Below are 26,989 nucleotides of genomic sequence, written 5' to 3' on the forward strand. Positions count from 1 at the left end.
AGAAAATTTGACAAGCAAAGCTGCTAAAAAACGATCTTAAAATGTATTAGTAAAACTTTCCGGAAAATTTTGGGGAAACTCGTTATTTGTATAATTCTCAAAAATTATTCTCGGAACATATTAGCATTCGCTAAAATTTAAAGCATACGTACATATGTCGTACGACAACTTGCTAATATTGTATATCGTAGTTTTTTATAATTTGTGTTTTTTCAATATATAGAACGGCGTCATAAAATTCAAATCAATCAATCCAGGCAAAAGGGGAAGTCAGCATTCTCAATTTCATCTTAAATTTTATTAATTTGTTCCAAAATGGTTGCTTCATACTTGCTCACAGTTGTAGTAAGCCTGTCTGGATTTTCTCGTGCCTCTCGTAGCGTCAAGGCCATTTGTATAAAGTGATTCAACTCTTGAAGACGCCTGCTTTTGTTTGAACGACTGCTTGTTTCTTCTGACTTGATCAATCTTTCAATGTATGTCACATTTGTCAGAAAACCTTTACGAAGTGCTATTTCTTCGAGCGATTTAGCTGCACGTGAAGCTGAGGTAATGTCGCTAAAAACATATTCTCTGCATTCACGGTATTCTTCCAGCATTTTAGACAAAAGATTCTTCTTACCATATTTACCATTTACAGCAATATTATACCTTTCCATCATGTCTTCAACTGTGCATTCAACTACGATCTGTTCATACACGAAAATTCTAAAAAATGTAACAAACGGATATCAAGAATGTCTTGAAGGGTGTTTACTTGGGATGCACTTTCAAGAAATTGCAGCCAATTAAATAGAGGGTGTCATGTATTGCACACTAATCCTGACATTTTATCGATTTTATTGTGTCCACAACATCTATCTAAGCAAGGAGAAGCAAAAGACTTGGGTTTACTTAACAAGATTAAAAGAATAGTTTTATGGAGCCTTTTCGGAAATTACGCAACCTGACTGTACGAAGTGTGCATCACAGTGTTATAAAAGAGGGAAATATACAACAACTAGTCCAGAGAACGGTGTAAAGCAGCCTCGTGTTCAGTTTTTGTGTCAATGCTTTTTCCAAAAAAATATGTGCCCGTTGTAGAAATTCTTTGATTCGCACGTACTTTAACAGATTTAAACATGTTTTAAGATTTCTGATAGACAAATAAAAGTTATTTAATTTTTTTTTTTTTTTTTTTACATATATCATTTCATTTCATAACCATTTCGGGTACATTAAATTCTGATGCAGAATTGTTTTTGCAATAAAACTTTGCATATATATAGTCCTTTTAATTATATACTATTTCACATGGCGTCTTTCTTTCCACTGAGTTCATCGGTTTTAGAAGAAGTAAAATAGTTTCAGTTAATCTTATCACTAATGGAATTAATTTCTGATCTTATTAAATACCGCGTTTTGTAATCTATAATCAAAATTTTGTAAAGTTAGTCCCAGTACCATAAACTGATCTTATATTAAAACAAATATTCCAGGTAAAGTAAAAAAAGGGCGATTTCTTTAACTTCAAAAATTCCACGAAAACAAACTGTGAGAAAATTTAAAGGATAGTTACGATTATTGGTCAATATATAAAGCTCTGAAAGGTATGGGACCTAAAACTTTTATAAACATGTGTCTAATACATAAATAAAAATACTCATGTATCATTACCATGCAGTTTTAGTAAAAAAAGATAATTAGAAAAAACCGGCAGGGAGGGGCGAAATACCCCAGACCGAATAGGTTTAAAGAAGAGTGATAAGATTTGAAATAATTGTAAATTTGAGAAAAAAATCAGATAAAAAAAGTCATCATTTTTTCATATTAAACAATAACAAGATGCAGGCGCTGCATAACCTATCTCGCTATTAAAAATGAAACAACGACAATGCAACCAAATTCTACAGCTTATCATTCATGGTTGAAGTCTTGCGATTGAAACGTTTATGGTCTTAAATGGCATTTAGTTGACAAAAAAAAAAAAAAAAAATTGATGTCACCGTTCAGCATACGTTTTTTGTTAATTGTGCCAAATTTTGTCGAAAATAAAGTAGTTTTAAATTTTTGGACCAATTTTGGCCTAAAATAACATTTAGGTGGCAAAAAATCAGAATATTGATGTTACCATCATGTTCATCATACTTTATTCGTTAACTATGCTAAATTTGGTTGAAAATAAAGTAGTTTTAATTTTTGGACCAATTTTGGCCTAAAATAACATTTAGGTGGCAAAAAATCAGAATATTGATGTTACCATCATGTTCATCATACTTTATTCGTTAACCGTGCTAAATTTGGTTGAAAATAAAGTAGTTTTATTTTTTGGACCAATTTTGGCCTAAAATGACATTTAGATGACAAAAAACAAAATTATGATGTCACCATTATGTTCAGCATACTTTTTTTGTTAACTGTGGCAAATTTTGTTGAAAACAAATACCAATTTTGGCCTAAACGTCATTTAGATGACTACCAAGTACTTAGGGAGTTTAGGTACGAAGTTTAAATCTCTGACGTTGCAATTGACCATTTGGGACATAGTCAGTTAGATAGGAGTTGGAAACCAATACTATCCTCGCAGGCGAGATAGTAATTAAAGGAGAGGCGAACAGCTGTGGCACGGCTGCTGATTGAAAATTCATGATGCCTGAGATAATTTCAAAGACCAGATCCGCTGGTCTGGAATATCCCGTAAAATCTTGACAATTGTTTAGTTTTTGTAATATTTAAAATATTTTTATTTTTATTACTAAAGTTAATTCATGAGTAAAGATAAAGAAAATAAAGATTTGTAAACAAAGCTGAAACCGCCATATTGCACGTTCGATTTGTTGTTGAAAGTTTCTGGTCTGTGTATTTATCAAATTTGGCGCCATCTTATCACAACAAACTTCATCGTTCGAAGTTGGATGTATGTTGTGAAAAAGCGAACCAAATTACGACAAGAATATTATTATTGGCTGTGAAAAATGTTTATAAAGTTCCAAGAAGTATTAACGAAGGTTATAAAATGCTGGCTTTACGATTGTATGTAAAATATTCTTGGTTATCTTGAGTTAAAGGCCTTATTTTTAATGTTTATCGGTAAGTACAAACTTCTTCTTTTTTACCCACACAGCCATAAAAAAGGAAAATGGATATTTATTTATGAAACATAGTTATTTGTGTATCGTTATAGTAGTTATTTTATTAGATTTGGGGATTTAGACGTTCTTTAATTTTTGCTACCTCGCGTAAAATTTATTATGTGGCTGCCACAAAAAAAGTTTTTTGTTCGCCTTTCCTTTAAGCTCAACCTATCACATTTTCACATAAGTATAAACAAAGTTACACGAAACAACCATTTTGGCACAAGGATAACACAAAATTGTGAAGATAAATGTCGGTTATTACGTCCGTGTAAATGTAGCAAGAATACATGTTTCTTTTCAAGTTTCCTAATGACGTTGTACAGACGAGATAAAAAATGTTGAGGACATAACTGTCACAATGTTACGTCAATCCACTACGTCGTATTGTAAATTTAATTAATTACAAAAAAAACAAAATTAATCATTAATTAAGTTTAATTTTTAAGTCTAAAATACACGGTAAGTTTAAACGGATCGTTTAAACGTAAGATAAAAAAAACTTACCGTGTAATCAGGAAAGATGTACAACTGCTTTCGGTTTTATAAGTTTTTTCTTTGGTATTCATTGTGAAAAGAATTTTTAAAAAAACTTGTACATTTTATCTTAATATGTAGACAAGTGTATTGCCTGCAACTAGATTGTATTTATTTGTATTTTTGTTTGACTTAAATTATAGGTTTGTTGCAATTTCCTTTAAATACCCCTAACTCTCTTTTGCTCTGTCAAGTATGTTTTTTGCTTAGAACTGACGGAGTTATGCATACATTATTTAATTTTTTATTGACACCGACAGAGAAATAGTTTATAAACCTGCGGAAACCTTTCTCACTTTTAAGTTTTAGTAACCGTTATTTAATAAGGTACAACATGAAAAATATAAACGATGCATGCACAAATAATTACCTATCTCCGTTTGAATGACTTTCCCAGGAGCATTTTTTGGACATATAGTGCATTTTCCGTTTTCCATTATCGAACAGAACCATTTAAACATTACATAAGCGCGACATGGCTTGTGACAGGTCATCGAGCAGACTGTACAATTTGTTATGCAGCAATCAGCAACTTCTGTTTTTAGAGTATAACGTTTTGATTTTGTCTTAAAATCTTTATTTGCTTTCATAGTGCCTTTTAATGCAAGGATTTCATTAATCATTTCCTCGATACCCTGAAGCATATCCATTCCTTTCTTAATTTGCGATTGTAAAGATTCCAATAAGCACTTTAAATCATCTCTTTGTTTAAGAATTTCGTTTGTTTTAGTTAAACTTACCGGAACGACTTCACCGAGAAGCTTAAAAAACTTTTCTAAGCTGTTATAACCAAACTGCCAGGAGTATTCGCTAGGTGCATCATCACAAGGAGCATACAATGCCGAATTATTAATTTTGAAAGTCGCCTGCTCATTAAGTGGAATTTTGTTTTTCTTCACTACTTCTAGAGCGGGAGGTGCTGGAGCGTCAGCGAAAGTAAACAACGGAAAAATATTATCTTTCATATCTTTCCCAAAGATGTTCAAAATTTGATCAAATATACACTTTTGCTCTTCTGTTATTCTTGCTTGGCCAGCTTGTATGACATGTCCAATGCAAGAGAGTTCTTTAACTGGAAAAGCATTTTGATCATCAAAAAATTGACGGAATTGATTGATATTTCTTCATCGTATTTTAGTCCACGTGTATTCCTCCGAAGCCCGGCGTGTCAATGATAGATAAAGTGTGGTTAATTCGAAAGCCCTCCTGATGATGCAAAACATAACTACTGACCCAATTTGTCATGCTTTCTGCTTTGCTCTTCGAAGCATCCATACCTCGTTCCTTTAACTCTTCTTCTTCAACAATTATCTGGAAACGAAATGTATTGTTGTATATCACTCCATAAACATAATTTATGATGTTGTTGATTAGTAAGGACTTCCCAACACCTGTCATACCCGCCATCACGATATATTTGTGTAATTTCAAAGGATCTCCTTCCACACCGCACTCAAAACGCCTGAGTTTGTTGACTTCACCCTAAAAATAATTGTGCATGTCAAAAGGCTTACGATCACTTTATAATGACATATTTCTTACCTTAAAACGGACCCTATCAGAACGGAAATCTTTCTGCGCATGCCAGAGGAACTTTTTCAAACATGTTACTTGGATTTTTTCTAATTTTTTTCGTTCCGAGTAAACGTTGAATTGAATTCAATGTTTTCCTATGCTTTTCAAAGGAAGCATAAAATCTTAAAAAAATTACCAATCAAATTCGTTAAAAATTACCAATCAAATTCGTTAAAAATTACCAATCAAATTCGTTAAAAATTAGATTGCTGTTCCGTTCTGTTTCGATCCGTTCCGAAGTAAAACAATCGGCTTTACTATTTAGAGGTATTACTGTCGATACCAACTTTGGCAGGATTTGTTTTTACCTTGGCAATCAACCACTCTTCTATTGTGTTAAACTCACACCTCCATTCCCGACTATATGCTCATAGCAACATGATTGATATTTTTTCACTGCTGACATTTAACATAAAAGTATATACCGAGTAAATCAATTTGACGGGTAATTTGTACAACTGGAGACCACTTTTGTCTTCAAGCTGGAGTGATTCAGACTTTATCTTTCTTGCAAGTCGACCACATGGTGTTATTCCATAAATTTTTTTTTTCCAATTCTTCTTTAAATTTTTCCAACTTTTTTCTCTTTGTTTCAATATCTTTATTAAAGTTGCTGAAGACACTTAATTGTTCATACATATCAATGGAATCTTTTATAATATTTTTTTCTCGTTGTAGATAGATATAAAGTCTGCTGATATATTATCTATCCCTTTCTTCATCAATGTTAGCTTCGACCGCATTTCACAACAGTCCAAGTAATCTTTGGAATTGCATATCGCTGTTTCAACGTTTTTATAGCACAGCATAATTTGATCATGAAGCAACTTTTAAGATCTTTCTGAATTTTTGTCTATTCTCCATTGTGACTTGGTTCTCTTTTTCTAATCTTTCTTTTTCCTTTAATTCCATTTCTTTTTTCAGTTGCAGAATCTTTTCTTTTTCTTCCTTTTCCTGCTGCAGTTTTTCTTGCCAAATTCTTTCTTTTCCCTCTTTCTCTCGCTGTAATTTTTCCACTCTGTCTTTCCGTCGCGTTTCCTTCTCCATATGAACTAATAGGTATCGGTACGCTATGTACACTATTATACAGACCACGACACTAAAAACCAATACTTCAGTCGATGTAATATGCTGATCGCAAAACCTCCAACGATAACACCAACTGCCAACACGAAGTCGCTGAACGAACATTCCATATTTTGTTTCTTTGTCTAGTGCTCGGCAGTTCTAAAAACAAGACAAATTATACATTAAATCTAATGTTTACCTTATTTACATCTAATTTTGGTAACCATAGCGTTACCAAAATAAACGAGTATGAAGGTGGCTTTACCTTACTTTGCGAAATTAAAACCAGGACCCAGGAACCAAAAGGAGGATTCAGAAGCCCGGACCCTAAATAGGGACTTAAGTTCAAAAGGGAGTAAATACGTACATAAAAATTATCATAAAGACGAGTTAATGTTATTCTATCCTTCGTACATTATATAAATAGATGTATGTTAAAACCGGACACACTTGAAGTCTGTGAAAAAAATAAAAAGGAATTATAAACCAATCATGTTGCGCAATTAAGATTTTTAAATAACACGAACTTTTTTTAAAAAAATTATCTTGTGGGATTTGGAGTAAATAAAATGCGTTGTATAATAATTAATATGGATAAAAAAATATTATTTTGTTCCATACGCTTTCCTTGATCATTAAAAAAGAAATCTGAGAACATTGGTAGTAATATTACCTTAGCAATTAATAAAAGTTTGACAGCTTCAAAATGAGGAGAGTCTTAGGTCTTAGGAATTACGTTTCCTATAAGAAACCAATCTTGTATAGATCTAATAGACCAATAAAGTTTTATGGCAACTATTTTTTTCTTATTGGCTTATGTGCAATATTTGACCATGGAGATCCGGTTTCTTAAGATTAAAGAATATCTTTACGTAAGTATAATCTGGCCCTAAGTTCGTAATACTGTTAAAGCTGTATCCATATTGGCACAAATGAGTTTCGTGTTTTTAGTTGAGCGTCGATATTCTTAGATCTTCATATTATTTTAGAGCATATTTATGCCAATAATGCTATTTCTACCACCGGACACTACAAAATTTATACTTTTTTGATTTTTATGAGTAAAAATGAAAAGTTTACACTAATACAAAAGGTTATAAAAATGTCAACGTATTGGAATGTTTAGGCTTTCTACGATTTTTCTACTTTCAAGCCTTCATATTCTTAAAAACAGTAAAATTAAAGTATATTTATTCTCAATAATCTTTTTAAATGATTTTAGATTTTTTATATGTTAATATGTGTAGATTGTTTGACTTCCAACTATCATTTTTAAAACAGTTATAACAAATTTTACTAAAGTTTCATTCACTTTGAGTCAAGAAAAGTATTACGGCAAGATAACAACTTAAAACACGGTGGGCCATTTTGTTTACAACCCGTTGTTGAAAGCGCTACAAAGGAATGGTCTTGGAAAAAGGAAATAATAAATTGTGTGAACAAGTATGATAAAATTGTAAATAATACATTACTTGTATGTATTTTGCGCCGCCATACCTGCTCTGTGTTTTTGGCTTCATGTATTTGTTAGTAGACGACTTCAATAAACATTAACATTTATTTAAATGATATAAACATATTATTCTCTCCAAAACTTCAACACGTCTTCTTAAAATAAGCACAAATGTTGTATTACCAATATGGAGACGCTAGAAAATGCTTTTAAAAAAGAATTTTTATTTAGTATCCACGCCTTTTTATCAGTCTATAGGAAAATTGCTATCTACTTATTGTTTTATGGATTATAAAACGTTGCATGAATGCGAAAGTAGGAAACAGTACAATTTTCAACTTATTAGATGAATCTAACTTTGAAGCAACTTTGTCCCCAGACCTTCATTAAATGTACAGGGGTTCCCTAAATAGTGAGTATGTATACAAAATCAGAAGGATTTACCAAAGTCGTTTTATTGGTAAAGTAGTCTTCTGTCAACAGCGGTTTCAACCGTTTTATGTGGGAAATCCGCAGTGCTGATTGGCCAAAAAGCTTTAACGACGGGCTTTATGTATGGTTTTTCTCGACCTTTTTCTGAATACAGTTGACTCTCCATAATTCAAATTGCCACGGGGAAAATGTTTTGTTCGAATTAAAGAGAGATTGGAATTATAGAAAGTCTCTGTAATTCGAACTTTCAGCTTCAGAGAGTGAAAATTCGAATTACAGAGAGAAATTACGTTAATTTTAAAATCAAGAAAACTTAATTTAAGTTTCATTCAATCTTTATTTTCATACTTTACACAAAAAAGAAACTCTATTTGTAAAATTGTTGAATATTTGATTGCCTTACATTGGAAAGTTGCATCACTAAGTGGTTTTCTCAGGTCGACACCAAACGACACTCTAAAATTCGAATAAGGGAGATAATTGTGCTGAAGGGACTGAAAACTGTTCGAATTATAGAAAATTTCAAATCAGAGAAATTCGAATTGTAGAGAGCTTTTTATAAAAGTTTCTTAATGAAAATTGACGGTGACTGAGCACTCGTTCGAATTATAGACATATTCGAAATATGGAGATTTGAATTAGAGGGAGTCAACTTTATTCGCTTTCTGAAGTTTAAGAAGTGCGTTGTTGTTCACTCGTCAAAATAAACTTTCCATTTACCGATATCGAATATAATAATGCGATATGTCAGTATGTTTCTGAGGGGCAATTTGACATGTGTTTATTCTCCTTTCATGTCACCGAAAAGCTTATGTTTTAAATTTTAAATTTTGTGACGTTACGGCCCGACGTCAATAACATTAATTTAACGTCAGCTTAATTTAAATTAATAAAGCCATTACAATACCATTAAAACTTTAAGGCCAAATAACTTGGACACAAGGCGGTGATGGAGTCATTTTGCACCGCGTGGGTACCTAGGAACAACATGGGACCAAAATAGGTAGGTTTTCTAAAGCTGGGACCCCGAATCCGTTTCGGAATGAACAGGTTAATGACGTCAGCAAAAATCTTTAAACATCAATATTTCTACAACCGTTTGTCAAAAGTATACAATGCTTATGCATTCCTTATACACTTTCTTGATCAGTGTTTTAAGATTCATATGAAGAGGGCAACGGGTATACAATTTTCTAAAAACATTATTTGTACTTTAGCAGGTCCTTGCTGAAGTCAGCATTATTTTAAAACCCTTTTATTTCCATGGGCGTTCGTCTAAACACCATGATTCTGTTCATTATATTGATCCGCGTTTCGCGCTATACACAATATATGCAATAGATAAAAAGATTTCTGGATAACGTTTTGGTGCACATTATCGGATTTTTTGCAAAGCGCTCGTGGATAGCACATGATCATATATATTTTCTTGGCCAGCGCTTAATTTCTGCATAATATACAGACAGGTCATTGGTGACCTTAGCAAAAATTAAAATGACGATTATTTTTCATTGTTAATATGCCTAAGTGCCCTTTTCCACGGGCTTTATCGACTAGTTTATCCCTATCCCCCCCCCCCCCCCCTCCCCCCTCAATAACTTTTCATAGCCTTGTCCAAATTGAATCAAACTTAGCACACTTATAGTACGCAATAAATATTTACTTGCGTCAGTTCCATACATAATCCTAACAAGTTATTATATTTTCCCTGGTTTCATAGATATTTTTAGTGGTAGTTTCAAGTAATAGCCAATATTAAAGCCTCTGAAAACTATGGGACCTAAACATTTTGCATGCAGGTGTCAAGTAAATAAATATTGAATCTCAGTAAGTATTGTAGCCATGCAAAATAGCATTAAAGAGTTATTAAAAAAAACCGTCAGGGGGGCGCCACCCCCCTTCCCCCCCAGACCAAAGAGGGTTAATATATTTCACAGACTGTAGCTATTTTACCGACAAAAAGTTTACTTAAGAAAAAATTTTCTTCTTTTCGAGAATAAAAATAAAAAAGTAGGAAATTTATCACAAAATAGTAATTATTTAAAAACAGGTTGTCTAGACATCTATGCAGTTCGAAAATGTGGTTAATTTCTTGTACCTTCAGTGGTACGTTTAATAAAAGTCATTCCTTCGGAATGTGCATGGATTGATTTTCGTAGCCCCTTCAAAACTAAGTAATTAAAACTCAGACGGAGGTTCGAAATAAAGCTAAAGGGCATTTTGAGCAGAATACAAAATAAGACCTTAATATACTTGTCTGGAGACCCGACGTTGAAACTGCAGGTTAAGTGACAGGTAACGGAGCACGTGAGTGGTAGTAAAACGTGCTAAACATCCAGGTGTGGTGAACAATAAAGCCTTAACTTCTCCGGGGTGGATAAAACATTTGGCATGAGACGTAGAACATGTATTATTTAGACTCCATCTGACTTGTTTCAATCATGGGAATTGCTTTTAATTTTTTCTGCATATATATCTGTCAAAATTGATATGCTGTCAAAAATAACTTATCAGAGTCCCCGAAAATGGCTAAATTCAAAAACTAAGAAACTATAGGTCAAAAAAATTCGGTCTAAAACCATAACATATCAAGTTTTAAATCATTATTTCAACTCTTAGAGAAGCTATAGGACGTTTAACTTTTTCTATACTCTTAACATCGAAATTGTCATCGGGAATAATTGGTTTGAAATTATTATGTAAAATTTTGATAAGTTTGTACTAACAATAAAGTCCCAAGATTGCATGTGATAGCGGTAAGCGGTTAGTTTATTGGTGGCTAATGTCTTTATTGACCACAGAACAATCAACAGTTGCTTTTCCCCAAGTATCTTCGTTGTTATCCCGTCATAGCTAAAACCGTGTCGCACATGCGTATAGGCGTAAAACCGTTTTCCAAAAAAACTTGATCGCAACTTTGGTTTAAATAAAAACACAGAAAACAGCCCGTCTAGCTAAAACAAACACTCAATATATTTTGTGGAATAAATTTTTTTGTGAAATTTACTTCACTGTCAGTTTAAAAAAAACACACCTAAAGCCTGCCTTTACAAACTATCGAGACTATCGTCTCCTTAATAAACTGCTCACTTTTGTTGAAATTGTTACAACAATAGGTGTAGCTATCTAACTGCATTTAGTATAAGAAAGATTATTTGAAAATTCTGTTGCAGCCAACTGTATCTGGCTACTTTCACTTTTTAAGCAGAGGTTGCTAATAGCAGCCACAACACTAGGTGCAGCTGAGTAAAAATAGATTGGTGAAGATAACACAAAAATAAATGATGTCGTCTAACACAAAAATCACATATATCAAACTGAAAAACCCTTAAAAAAATAGGAATAAGTAAGGCTAGCAAGCTAGCTTTAGGATGCTCCCTCAAAATCTACGTTTGTAATACAAACAAGCTTTAGGTGGCTAGGTAGCTAGTTATAACAGACAGGTAAACAAGAATGTAAACAAAACAAAAAATGCCTGAAAAGCACCTTTGAAAGAAACTGCTATCTTGTTAGAACACAAATAATACTGTCTTAGAAGTATCGTAAACCTAAAAAAACACAATTAAGAAACTTTCCTGTCTCCACAAATGTGTTGCTTCGATCTTCTTGCCAAATTTCTGACTGCTTTTAGGGAGCGTAAAAAGTGTTAAAAAGGAGAATTTAAAGAGCTTTAGTTTCTTTCTGGTCATTTATCCAAAAATCAGCTCCTCATCTGGGTCCTTTACCTTAGCGGAAACTTGTCCCTGTGCTAACGGGGCCCCGACGGGTTTCTTTTCTCTGTGCTAGCTGGTATTTCGTGCGCGGTTAACACCGTTACAAATAGACAGACGGACGACGGCTATTATTATAGAAATAGATTAATAAACATTGTAGTAACACTTCCTACTTTCGAAATAACTTCCACTTAAAAAACTCTCTTAAAAAATAAACAAATCTACAATTTTTATTTTTTAAGTCATAAGACGTAAACATGTTCGTATAATACTACCTACAGGAAAGTGCTAAAATTTGATAAAAAACAGAAATAAGCGAATAGCTATTTATTGAAGTTTAATTATACTGGAGTCAGGGTAAGTAACACACTATTTTTTAATTTAAATTATATAAACTTTAGCTAAGACTGTTTATTTACATTTTAAAAAGTCAAGTTTTCAGCAAGTGTATCACAAGCAGTATTGTCACAAACAGAGAGAAATGCAAAAAAATTTGCTAATATAAATTCTGCTAATATAAAAGACGTTGACAGTCCTTTGTTGACATATTTTTAACAATTTCTTAGAAGTTTCTTTACAAAACATTGGTATATAGATCTTAAGAGCATTATTCAAAACCAGTAGATTATTATTCAAAATAATTTCATAACATGACATAACATGACATAACATGTATAAGGCCAAGACTACAAGGTTTCTATGCATATTTTAAAAAGAAAACCATAATTTTTTTAAGTTTTGTGTTTATCCATGGAACTTTTCCTTGCTTTGAAATCTTAATTTAAAGTCATTTTATGCTTTTAATAGTGGCTAGGGTAGGTGAATTTTCATTCAAAGTTTTTAAATGACGGGGGTAGGGTAACTCTTAATGTATGGAATGCTTTGTTTAGATTTCTTATTCAGAAAGTATTTTTAACGGTTATATTTTTTTGTTATGTGTCCTCTACAGGATTGGTCAGTTGTTGTTACTTATATGTATAATAATCCGTATTATTATAGAGATTTTTGTTTTTTACAATGTCTTTGAAAACTCTGGATAAATAAGGGGGATCTAAAAAACGGTTAGGTGGGCTTACGATTACTTTTTAATGGGGTGGAGGAGGTGTCAATAAATTGAAATGAGTGGTAGAATTTTTTCACATTATTCTAAGTGAAATCTGGCACTAAATGATTGACGAAAGAAAAAATCTTAATAACCCCAAAATTACCATTACAACAAAGAATATGCGACATTGAATAATACAATTTATCAATCGTGTTCCCTTAGCATCTTGTATCTTTGGGACGGCGATACAAACATGATTCTGGTACAGGCCTGTTCAGGTAACAATTTTACAACCCCGAATCTGGGTTGTAATAATTATTAAGCTTACAATTGATAAAAAGCTTTTACTAAAAGGCAAGCCGCAATAAGTAAGCAAAAGCCATGTGTGACGTGAAGATTAAAGTATGGTTTCTTGCGGATAAAAAGCAGTAGCAAATATCGATGGAGACGAAATAAAAAGTTTGTTTTTGAAGAATTCCTGGAGTTTCAAATACTTATTTATTTCCTGACATAGATTTACTACCATTCATCCCGACATAAGTGTTAAAAGTATTGTAACTGTGGTTTGCCCTCTGTCTTCTACAATACAAGATCAAATCGATGCATTGGAAACACGTGGAATTGCAGCTGGAACTTTAAAACTTAAAGATCAATATTCCACATGCAAATTATTCCTTGGTGATAAATACACAGAGGAAGTAGACTATTTTTTAGTATCTTGAGGATTTGTTATCTAAAGAGAAGAGATCACTAATAAAAACACACATTTTTAGATAGAATCACGTTTGTTTTCAAACGTGATAAGATGGAAAAATTCAGATTTTATGTAGAATCATCCATAATGCGGACATCCGCACCTTAAGAGGTAAGGGGTTTTAGAAGTAAAAACAAAAGTGGACAGGTGGCATTGGTTTTCAGACATAAGCAAGCATCCTTTACCACTATCTCCTTAAAACTCATTTACTTATGCTTTAGAGCGAATTTTTACATTCTGTTTAACGTTTCTTACATCCAAAAAAAAGTTACTTAACATAATTTGCAGTTTTTACATAGTTCGCATGAATGAAGGTCAAAAAATGCCCGAAAATCCGAAAAAATCGGGTATCGGATTAATCACGTTACGGTAATCACATTAATCACTAAAATTCTCAGAAAGACCCCCCTCGACGAAAAAGGTTGTCCTAAGGATAATCCTAACGAATTTTTTTTATTTTTTTGATTATAAGGATTTCATAGAGATCTTAAGGGGTTGATTAGAGTAATAGCCAATATCTTAAGCTCTGAGAAGTATGGAACCTAAACGTATGGCATACAAGTACCTAATAGATCAATATGAAATCTAAGTAATGAATCTAAGTAATGAAATCTAAGTGAAATCTAAGTATCATAACCATGCAGCATGATACTTACCCGGACTGAATACGGTTATGTTGATTAATTTTCGCAAAGTCATATTATCGCAAGAAATAAACAAAAACGCATTCCGCAAACATTAATTTTCGCAAATCACTCAATTTCAAATATTCGCGAAAATTCTTTTCGCGAATGGAACATTTTTTTATAAGAAGGTACAAAGACATCATTAAAGAAGTGTAATGTTAGCCTGAAGAGATTATCATAGTTACTTTCCTCAGAAAAAAAAAAGAAATTTTGTTCGCAAGAAAATAATAATTGTACGTACGCCAGAAAGAGGAAAAAGAAGGAAATAAAAGCAGGAAAAATTGTGCTTTGATTTTCGCGCGTCTAAAGTTTAAAAACTTCAATCAGAACAAAAACAAAATATAATCAAAGTGTCTTCGTATAACAAAAAAGAACTTAAAAAGAAAGAAAAATATAAAAAAAAAATTGTAACGAAACAAAGTTTTTTCCAACAGAACATGCCTTTTCTTCAATTTTGTTAAAAACGTGAATGCGAAGTTTGTTTATAAAAAAAACAGTAAAGTTTATAAATTTCCCTCGAATCATAAAAAATATCTATATTGTTATATGGTATAACTAAACAATATTATCATTAAAGGAGAGGCGAACTGCACTGCGGCACGGATGCTGAATAAAAGTTCATGGTGGAGTGTTGACTTTAAAGACCAGACTGACTGGCTTGGACGTCTACGACAATAAAAATTCCTACTATAAATTAATTTTGTTTACGTCTTTGTGAGTGCTGAATTATTTATAATTGAGTATTTTTACACACTCTTTATTGTGATGGTCATGGCTCAAAGCACACAAAGTAATTAGAAGAAGTTGAAGATCAAAATAGCAAAAATGTTGAACAGATGTGAAGAACATTTTTTTATTATTTTATTCCAGGGGCGGCGCATATTTAGAGTCCTAAAAGACGTAAAGCGGCTATATTTAACGAGATAGCCTGCAGATTCTCTGGTTGGATAACATTAATTTTCATGCAGTGATAGGGACACTTATTGACAGAAAATAAAAAATTATTACTTAGCAAAAAAGTGGGGGGGGGCAGCCCCACTAGTGGCGCCGCCCCTGTATACTACTAAACTTGCAAAAAAAATTGCGGGTAAAGATAAAGAAAGTAAAAATTCAAGAAATAAAGATGATGCCACCATGTTCGTTCAATTTGTTATTCATATTTGGCGCTATCTCATCATAACAAACTTTTTCGTTCGAAGTTGAAAGCATGGTTTGGTAAAGGGATCCAAAACATGAAAAGTATATTGTTGTTGGTCATGACAGATGTTTCTTTAGTTCAAAGAAGTTTAAACGAAGGTTATAAAATGCTATTACTACTATAAAATGATATTTTACAGCAAAACATTGGTTGTTATTTACATATAAACATACCCACTACATAATAACATAATATTACATTATGATTGCAATAAAATTTATAAACGATAGAGCAACATTTTTTAAGAAGTTTAAAATTTGAAATAGTACTTGCTGCTTAACTATATATGCGGGAAGCTAATTAAAAATGTGGTACTCCAATTGGGTAGCATTTTTGGGTAGTGGTTGGGGTAGCTTAATATTCAAATCGTTTATTTTGTAAATATACATTATATATTTAATTTTACTCCAATACGGCGGTTCTTAGCTCGCTTAACATACCGAATTTAGTGCCAATTGTTAAAAAGAAGTTTTACTTTTACCTTAGCTTTACAACATGTAGCTCCGCCATATTTAAATTTTACATAATAATTTGCAGACCAGATGCCTTTGCAAAACCCGAACCGCTGTGTGAAGTTGATCACTTTTATGAAAAGATGGCAATGTGGTACGGTGCGGTTCCCTAGAATATTTGCTACATGTATTATGCAACAAATTTATATAAAGGCTATAAAGGTTTGAATGTACATTGTATGTTGCATTGTGAAACTCTTACACACCTATAGCCTCGTTTCCATGTTATTTCATCATTGACAAGAGAACATAATAACCAGAAGACTTGCTGTAAGAACCTTGCATGGGGGAACCCGTTTCTCGACCTGTTTACAATTAAGATTATCGCTAATGGAAACCATACAGTCCAAATTTAATGAGACGGTTTCCAGTTGCAAAACTTGTTAGCGGAAGGAGAGCACATAATTATCTGGTCTGTAGAATAAAATTACCACCCCAAACACAACCCAATTGGGGTACCCCATGTTTCCAATTAACTATATATTCAACAAAGTAAAGTTAAATTAGGTACGTCTATTTTATAATTTAAACATGCACCATTTTTTTTTTTATTAATCAATACTGATCAAGTCGATCACGAAAATTGACAATAATTGAGGTACTGCAGCGGTGATCGTTTTATGTCTTCTGTCTTCTACATGTTTAAAACGATTGACTTTAATGAGGACATTTATCATTTCACGTTCGTCTTGTTTCGTATCTCTGGCTGTATGTAGGCTTGCTTTTAAAAAAGTGGCGTATCTATGTACAGGATGGCTTTCGGCACACAAAACCATATGCGTAGTGCGTGATGTCGAATACTCCTGCTTATAGACACACAAAATCTAAATACTCGATAAGGCTTTACTAAAAGAAAACAGTTTTATTTGCACGTAAATCAGTAACTTCAATGTCATAAAAATCTTTGAAAAAAAAGAAATAATTTATAAGAGCATTATTGTCAAATGAAAATAAACTAAATGGCTGGCATGCTGCAAACAAGCTGAGATCAAGGTAAATATTGCATAACTATCTACCAAAAAGTAGAAAAATGTGTAAGACGTTGTACTCGCATTGTGCTGACCTCTGTCAGGGAATAAGAAAACAGTACAAAAAAGAAAAATATTCTATGTAACTTGATTTGGTTACCACAAATGAATTTGCCCTTAAATTTTCAATCTCTTTATTAACAGCCATATTTTGTCTGTGAGTGGCTGTCCCGTCTCAGTAATTTTATAACAGGCGGACAAAACGTACGAAATACCGATGCGGAATATAGGTACGACGAGCGTAGTATCAGATAAGAAATATTTTTGGCTTTAATACAGCGCAGTCTGGGCACTAGTAAAGCGCTTGTAGGGACAATTTTTATAACGGCAGCACAATAGCAAGAAAACAACAACATTAACCGTTGTATTGATTCAAGCTTAGATTTATTAGTAGCTACTGCCCAAAACTATATTTGCGTATTTGACTATGGACGAATGGATATATAGACAATGTTTATTTAAGAAATTCGAGCTCTGTAAAGAACACCGCATTATTTTAAACCTTCAAGCATACAATTTTAATGTGTTTTCGCCAGGTGAGGTTCTCATCAAGTACAACTTCGAAGAATTTTGTTTCTGTTTCATTCACATGTGATTGTGATATCTCCGATTTTTAGTTTAAGTAATATTTTAGACAGTCTGTTTCCTTTATTTGCTAGGTGGAATAATACATATTTAGTCTTTGTAACATTAAAATATATTTTCTTTGTTCAAAACCTGTCAATTTATTAGTTCGTTATTTAGAGTTCTGTAGAGAGTCTAGATTTTCAAAAGACTAGAAAAGTTTGGTGGCATCTGCAAACGTAACGAGGTGTAGAATTCGAGTGAAGCAGTTACGATCGTTAATGTAAATCAAGAACCACAAGAAGGGACTAAGTATAAAATCATGTGGCACCCCACATTTATTCTGCAGCAAATTGTTTTTTTTTTGCCGTTCTCACCATCGACATACCGCGTGTGATATATAAACTTTTGAACCATTTTAGTGTAATTTCGTCTTTTTTTCAAAATAAGAACACGTAGGGTAATCCTCCACAGGGTATATCCTCCACATGGTATATCTTCTTTAGTCCTTTCTTGCACATAAAAAAATCTTTTAGACATGCTTATTTCGACTTTTTAAACAGTTTTTTTTTTTCATATATGTATTTGCATGCAAAACAAACAAGCCCACACATCTCGACCGAAACCTTTACATGCTGGTGCGGGATCAAGGGGAGAGCAATCAGAGCAACTCTTGCGTTAACGCATCAATTAGTGCGTCACGTCATAACAGAGTTTCATACCGCGCAGGTCTGGGTGCTAGCGAAGCGCTTTGTAGGGACAAATTTTTGGCTTGTTTTCATTTGTCTCGATACCCAAATAATTTTCATGTTCAGTTTTTCACAACTATTATGGTTAGTGCTGCGAAAAGAGACAGAAATGCAACATCCTGCAAAATTGTTGATGTTGGTTTTAGGGGTTAGCTTCCTGTTGCAAGCTACATATACCATACATTTTTTGTTGTGAGGAATAAAGTAATGATTAAAAAGAAACACTATTCTATCATTATCAGTGCACTTTGGCAAGAAGAAATAAAAATTACAGCTAGCTATAGAAAGACTTAAAGGAAGTTTTTTTACAGTAAGCTATAGCTAGCTAGCTATATATGGACCTGCAAGTTTGACATGGATTAACGTGGAAGAGCATTTAATAATGGATTTATTTGCAAAGTATAGCTAACTAGTGATAAAAAAAAGAGCACAGATGAAATGGATTGAAAATAAAATACACACTTCAATGATATAATGACTGGCTTTGACTTTCGTTTGAAATTATTGTATTTTAATATTACATAACTAGCTAGGAAGGGATATATATAATAGCATGTTACACTGTGTTCTTAATTTTGGTAAAATGCAAGAATAAATTCAGGCAAGGTCCACTTTTACAATTTTGTGATAGCTATAGTAATTTTAGTACATTGACATAAGAAAAATTTGGCAACCGAAAATATTTGACGAAAACAGTTAAAGTCACTAAATTTGTTTAAAAAGTTATTTTCCATTAAATTTGTTTCTTTTAACCACAGTATGTTATTTTATTCTATATTTCGCGGCTAAGTTGGTGTTTAAACTGCACTGTTAAGTTGAGTGATATTAGAAATGAGTTTTTATGATCCTATTTTTAGCATCTGGGCACTTACCCACCTATATACCTGATTACTGTATGAATAAGGCTACGATATATATGAGTGATCCAGTGTGACCCCTAGCTAACAAAAACTACAATGAGACAGATACAGCCAGCCTTTTTGACAATTTTTAATTTGGTTTGTAAAAAATAAAGGTAACTCCGCCCTGGTTAGTTAAATAAAGTTTCCTAGCAAACACAAAATAATAAATTTTGGAATTGTTTTTTATTATAGCTAGCTAGGTATCTTTTTAATGGGCATGAAACTATTAGTTTAGAAAAAAAACTCATTGTTTTCTTTACTTGTGTTTAATGAGCTACATTATTTTGTACTAGTAGCTATATAAATCTTAAATGACATGCTAGCAATTCCTCTTTGATCAGCACTGTGATATTTTTAAGACAATATTAAAACTTGTGATGTAACTAGCTACCAAAATAAGGTTTCTTTCTCTTTTGACTGCCAACTTTTCATGATGAGTGCCCCCACAACTTGAAGCAATTAAATTAATAACCAAGTTTAGGTCTTGAACCTTCATAATATACAATCTTATGTCAATACTGAGTATCCTTCCTTTAAATAATTGTAAAATCAATTTATCGCACCAGTTTAAAAAGTAAAAATACAAAGGAAAAAGTGAATAATTCTCTTCGTACTGCATGTTTTTCTTAGCAAATGCCTTACGCTCTGCGGGAGATATAAAAATTTGTCCCTACAAGCGCTTCGCTTGTGCCCAGACCTGCGCAATGTGAAATTCCGTAATCCACAAATAAAACCGTGGGGCCTGCGCTATTGCTGTCCTGATGTCAAAAGAAACAAAATGCTCTGGGAACATGGTTTCTATTTCGTGTGTGTGAAAGGCATAGAGAAAAATGCCCTGTTTGTTTTGGTAAATGGATGAATGAAAAGAAAAATGGGGGAAGGCCTGTAAAAATGGAGACTAAAAGAGTTAATTTCATACGATCTTCTCCACACGAATGGTAAGCGAAGAATTTGCTCAAAATGGATTATTGCGGCCGATTAAATAAGGGGAATAAGAATAAGCGGCTTTATTTTGATGACAACACTGGTTGTGAAAACTTAAAGTTTAACAGTTAATTTAACTTGTTACTCTTTTTAGAACTGGCTAACACCATACAAACAGAAAAAGCATGGGATGGTCTCTTCGAGGGATGTTGCTAGCAGCAGGGATCATTGGGGCTGGTTTTGCGATTGGCTCAGCCCCTTTCTTGATACCACATATGTCGCCAAAATTTTTGGCTTTCTTTGTCGTAGTATGTGGGATAGTATGCTTCTTGAACCAGTACATAGCAATTCATATGGGAAATAAGTTGAAAAAAAGACAACAGCGAGAAAAAGAAAGAGTGATGGAAAAAAAGCTCCAGCAGGAAAGAGAAGAAAAAGAAAAAATTATACATGAAAAAGAAGAAATGAAATCGAAAGAAAAAGAAAGATTAAAAAAAGAAGAACAAGACACAATGGAACAAACACGGAGGCTCAAAATTGATCTAAAAACTTGTTTCGAAGAAGTCCGTGATAAACTTGTGCAATGTTGTAGAGAGGTTGAGGTAGAAATACGGAAAACTGACGATGACTTGGGTGTTTCTGAAATGCGCTCGAAATTTAACTTACTCAAGCAGGATATACAAGTTACATTAACAAACTTGTCCTCTACGTACAGAGAGAGAAAAAAAGTTATAGCGGAATCTTTTGACCTGTTTAATCAATTGAATGTTATTGCCATCTTTCAAAAAGCAACTAAATCAAAGGCAAGAGAACTGGAAGTATTTAAAAACAGATTGGAACAGATAAGGAAGTCTTATGGAGCAACGCCATTTGGCCGATTTGCAAGAAAAATTAAGTCTCTTTCAACACTCATTAGAAAGAAAAATGGTCTTCAGTTGTACAAATTGCCAGTGGAATTGATATTTTCGGTGAATTATTTTTCGTTATTTCCTTCCAAAATACTTCGACGACGAAGACGTTCATGCGGAACGTTTTCAGAACGTGTCAGCTTTTAGAAATATAATGAGTCCATAACAATACTAATATGTTTTAGGGCCTGTTTTGAACTACAAAAAAACTGCCAGACGTACATTATATATTTTGAATGCGAATAAAATAAGAACTTATGATAACTGGTAACGAAACTTTTTTACTTCATTGATGCAGTTATAAACTGCAAAATTAAATTAATTTAACCTTGAAATTATTTTTCCATTCGAAACAATTGGCCGATTTATATTGTTGTCGTTGGACGCACGCGATAAATTTGGATAAAATTAAATCTAGTGGCGAACCGACTAATCAATATTTTAATTTGTTTGCATTTTTTTTGATAAGCCGGAGATGAAATCAGTGTTTGATGGATATAGACTGATTTATATTAAAATATTTAATTTTAAGGGATTGACTTAATGGCAATCCGTACGTCCGACACGCCTTGATAAAATGTATTTTAAATGTGACGAGAGTAAAACAAAACCATTTGATAATTTCACTGGAATAAGAGGAAAAAGTGATTTACCACACCGGATTGAGACATACGTAAGCCAGTTTTATAGTTATAAAACTTTAAGCGAATGTTTTTACAAGTTCGATTTTTCTCGAACAATGTTAGCTTTAAAAAGAAATTATAAAACAAGTGAGGTGCGTAAAACATGTGGAGTGTGTAAGAGCACAAAATATAACACATGAAAGGCTTGAAACATTTATAAAGTGGTTAAAACTATCTGACTTACAGTTAGTCCTATATACAACGATCACTGCAAGGGTGAAGAAATTACCAATCACTAATCATTGATAGTTGCATCAAAGCGCATTAAACTTTCATTGCAACTAAACTATGGTGACAGGTTTGCTCTCAAACGTCTCTTTTGTGCAAAGCTCTTTAAAGAAAAAAACATTTAAGTTGACTAAAAACAGCCGGGAATTGCCGTATCTGTCAAAATAACAAATTCAAATCAAACCATAAGTACAAAGAACGTATTATAACGTTCATCATTACAACGTCAAATAATCGTACGTCCGGCAGTCAAAAACTTTATGTAAATAAATGGCTTATTTCTTTTTTACGAAAATGAAAAGTGTGTTGTTTGACGAAAATTGAAAAAAAAGTTTTGTGTTTTTGCAATACTAAAAGAAGTTAATATTTGGAGCATGAAAATACAGACTTTTAATGATTCAACAAGAATAGTGTACTATATCTGCATGGTGCATTCGATATAAATACTCTCCAAATTTATTGAAAACTGTAGGACGGAATTCAAATATTTTGTTTCGCATTTATGGCGAGCTATAATATTTTTGTCAGTCTGGTTTTACTAAGACCCTTGAATTTCCTGTCGTTCATCACTTTATTTTTATAAAGAATAACTGTTTTAACTTTGTGGCAAGGAGCTGACATTTCTCTTGTTTAGAAACTTCTGTTCTTTAAGCTTGGTTCTCACTATGGGTTAACGATGAGCTAACCATAGTGCGCATGACGCGTTGAGATCTTAGCCCATAGTGTGAACGTAAGAGTACCTGCTTAGCTAACAGCCGAACTCATCGTTAGCTAATCGTTAGCCGATTTCTTGAAATCAAAATTTTTTGATATTCTTTTTTTCAGCTAACAGTGAGATTACGGAATTTCATACCGCGCAATTCTGGGTGCTAGCGAAGCGCTTTGTAGGGACAAATTTATGGCTTGTTTTCATTTGTCTCGATGGCCCAAATAATATTCATGGTCAGTTTTTCACAACTATTCTGGTTAGTGCTGCAAAAAGAGGCAGAAATGCAAAATCATGCCTGATGTTTCTTCAACTAATATTTTACTTTAACTGACGTTTTTCTTTTTAATAGTACGTTTAAATGGTGTTGCTAACCCTCTTTGTGGTATATTGACATGGGTAAGATGTTGGAATCGAAGAAAACTTAAATTACTGACTTTATAGAGAGGCAAGAGAGGACATATTGTTGATGTTGGTTTTAGGGGTTAGCTTCCTGTTGTTAGCTACATATACCATACATTTTGTGTTGTGAGGAATAAAGTAATGGTTAAAAAGAAACACTATTCTATCATTATCAGTGCACTTTGGCAAGAAGAAATAGAAATTACAGCTAGCTATAGAAAGACTTAAAGGAAGTTTTTTTACAGTAAGCTATAGCTAGCTAGCTATATATGGACCTGCAAGTTTGACATGGATTAACGTGGAAGAGCATTTAATAATGGATTTATTTGAAAAGTATAGCTAACTAGTGATAAAAAAAAGAGCACAGATGAAATGGATTGAAAATAAAATACACACTTCAATGATATAATGACTGGCTTTGACTTTCGTTTGAAATTATTGTATATATAAATATTACATAACTAGCTAGGAAGGGATATATATAATAGCATGTTACAGTGTATTACTGTGTTCTTAATTTTGGTAAAATGCAGGAATAAATTTAGGCAAGGTCCACTTTTACAATTTTGTAATAGCATAGTAATTTTGGTACATTGACATAAGAAAAAATTGGCAACCGAAAATATTTGACGAAAACAGTTAAATTCACTAAATTTGTTTGATGTTTTTTGAAGTTGAGTGATATTAGAAATTTGTTTTTATGATCCTATTTTTAGCATCTGGGCACTTACTCACCTATATATCTGATTACTGTATGAATAAGGCTACGATATATATGAGTGACCCAGTGTGACCCCTACCTAACAAAAACTACAATGAGACAGATACAGCCAGCTTTTTGACAATTTTTAATTTGGTTTATAAAAAATGTAGGTAGCTCCGCCCTGGTTAGTTAAATAAAGTTTCCTAGCAAACACAAAATAAGAAATTTTGAAATTGTTTTTTAATATTATAGCTAGCTAGGTATCTTTTTAATGGACATGAAACTATTAGTTTAGAAAAAAAAAACATTGTGTTCTTTAGTTGTCTTTAATAAGCTACATTATTTTGGCTTTACTAGTAGCTATATAAATCTTGAATGACATGCTAGCAATCCCTCTTTGATCAGCACTGTGATATTTTTAAGACAATACTAAAACTTGTGATGTAACTAGCTACCAAAATAAGGTTTCTTTCTCTTTTGACTGCCAACTTTTCATGATGAGTGTACCTCACAATTCGAAGCCATTAAATTAATAACCAAGTTTAGGTCTTGAACTTTCATAATATGCAATCTAATGTCAATATTGAGTATCCTTCCTTTAAATAATTGTAAAATCAATATATCGCACCAGTTTAAAAAGTGAAAATACAAAGGAAAAAGTGAATAATTCTCTGCCTACTGCATGTTTTTCTTAGCAAATGCCTTACGCTCGGCGGGGGATATAAAAATTTGTCCCTATACAAGCGCTCTGCTAGTGCCCAGACCTGCGTGGCATGAAACTCCGTAATAAGCTCACTTCCAGCAATCTTCAAAGGAAGCCGACATAAATCGTGCTCAAAGCGATTTATGCTTTTATAAATAGTAGTATGTTTTGTTGTGAAAGGTTGTTTTAAAACTAAATGGCTGACAAAATTAAAAAATGACGGTTGAAAAAGAAGGAGAAGAGTTGGCGTTAAGGGTGAAAGATTTTCCCTGCCTTTCTGACCCAAAGTCGTTTCCTTTTTCGTAATTTTGTTAATTCCTTTCTTTCCAGGCTACGTCGTCTTCTTCGAAGTAGTAATAATAGCAAGACTTTCTTTCTTTTTCATTCTTTCTCGCTTTAGATTCGGCTACAAAAGAGCTAACGATGCACCGTAGCGTGAACGCAATACGAATGCATCAGGTACCCGTAGCTCAAAAGTTGAAATCGGATAACACATTATGCGCACTATGGTTAACTCATCGTTAACCCATAGTGAGAACCAAGCTTTAGAGCATGAAATTTCAGAATGCTAACAAACAGCCAAGTACAAATAATCCTGAGTATAATTCTGGCTCTGCTTTATATATGTTTTAGGATGCAACTAACAAGTTCAAACTTTATGAACTCGGCAAAGAAAATCCTTCTAAGCAAAACAAACTTATCATGATGGTGGGTATGACAGGTGCTGGAAAGACCTTACTAATCAATAACATCATCAATTATGTTTATGGAGTGATATACAACGATACATTTCGTTTCCAGTTAATTCTTGGAGAAGAGGAGATAAAAGAACAAGATATGGACACTTCGACAAACAAAGCAGAAAGCATGACAATGTGGATCAACATCTTTGTCTTGCATCACCAGGAGGGCTTTCGAATTAACCACAGTTTAACTATCATTGACACGCCGGGTTTTGGAGATAGATGTGGTATAGAATACGATGACAAAATTGTCAATCAATTGCATCGATTTTTTGGAAGTGAAAATCCTTGTCCAGTAAAAGAACTTTGTTGCATTGGACTTGTCATCCAAGCTGGCCAAGGAAGAATCACAAAAGAGCAAAAAAATACTTTCGATCAAATTTTAAACATCTTTGGGAAAGAAATAAAAGATAATATTTTTCCGTTGTTTACTTTCGCTGACGCTCAAGCACCTCCCGCTTTAGAAGTAATGAAGAAAAACAAAATTCCATTTAATGAGCAGGCGACTTTCAAATTTAATAATTCTGCATTGTATGCTCCTGATTATGACGCATACACTGAATCCTCTTGGGTGTTTTGTTACAAAAGCTTAGAGAATTTTTTCCGTTACCTTGGTACAGTTACTCCGACAAATTTAGCCGTTACGAGAGACCTACTGAAACGAAGAGATGATTTAAAGTGCTTATTCGAATCTTTGCAATTGCAAATTGAGGAAGGAATGAATATGCTTGAGAGTATTAAAAAAATAATTACTGAAATCCTGGCATTAAAAGGCACAGTAAGAGCAAATAAGAATTATATGATCAAAGTGAAAAGATATCCTCGAATATTCGCTGACCACAATGCTACAGACTATGATCACTGTATAACAACCTCCTGCTTTGATTCAGGCTACATCACCCGAGGTAACGAAATGAGCTGCTCACCAACAACTGCTGGAAACCGTTCCGAAAATTGTCTTTGGCAAAGTCATTCAAATAAAGATAGGTAATATTTTGTGCATATTTGTTTGCTAGTTTTGTATTTTTAAGTTTGGCATTTATTCAAACATATCAATAAAAATAGAGGCCTCTTACAGACGAGACCATTATCTGAAACATTAGTCCTATTACGTTTTTAACATCTTGGGCAATAACATACCAGTGCTCCAATCTTGGAACATGTATGCAAGATATTTTATTTGCTTCATCATATTTATACAGTAGCAACTTTTTGATTTTTAAACCACCTAATAATCAAAAAAAAAACTTGGCTCGCTACTACCCTCTTATCTTCAATGCAGGTGGTCAAATGGTCCATTTGTTGCTATTTGTTTACGGATGCATTTTTATGGAGTATCAACAAAGGATATGAAATACAATACAATCAGGGTATAATCGAGGTACAGAAAATTCCTTCACAACAACTGTCCAACAACTTGCAAAATGTTTTTTACGCTTCTGCAAGGATGCTCCTACACGATCAGTAATCTTATGCATTAGAGTCATCAAAGTAAGTAAATGCTGAATCAGATTGCAATTTAGTGCCATCGCATATACAATATAATTCACCAACAACAACGACAAGTGTGTTTTTCCTTCAAACATCAAAGCAGCAGTATATTCGTTCAATAAAATAAAAAGGTCAGCTCTGCGATTTAGTGTAAATTGCTTAAATCAGG

At 33.0% G+C, this 26,989-nt stretch overlaps 1 protein-coding gene across 2 annotated transcripts in view; it reads left to right on the forward strand.

The window, feature by feature from the left end:
• Window positions 1–11,605: 11,605 nt before the first annotated feature.
• Window positions 11,606–26,989, forward strand: part of LOC130613962 (uncharacterized) — a 31,508-nt gene continuing 16,124 nt past the window's right edge. For both annotated transcript variants that reach the window (XM_057435341.1, XM_057435340.1), the window contains exons 1-3: window positions 11,606–12,248; window positions 20,408–21,221; window positions 25,220–26,316. In XM_057435341.1, coding sequence (XP_057291324.1) covers window positions 20,439–21,221; window positions 25,220–26,316 — 1,880 coding nt within the window. In that variant the 5' untranslated portion in view covers window positions 11,606–12,248; window positions 20,408–20,438. The remainder of the gene's footprint in view (window positions 12,249–20,407; window positions 21,222–25,219; window positions 26,317–26,989) is intronic.

The sequence above is a fragment of the Hydractinia symbiolongicarpus genome, chromosome 11 (assembly GCF_029227915.1).
Source record: "Hydractinia symbiolongicarpus strain clone_291-10 chromosome 11, HSymV2.1, whole genome shotgun sequence".
Lineage (NCBI taxonomy): Eukaryota > Metazoa > Cnidaria > Hydrozoa > Anthoathecata > Hydractiniidae > Hydractinia > Hydractinia symbiolongicarpus.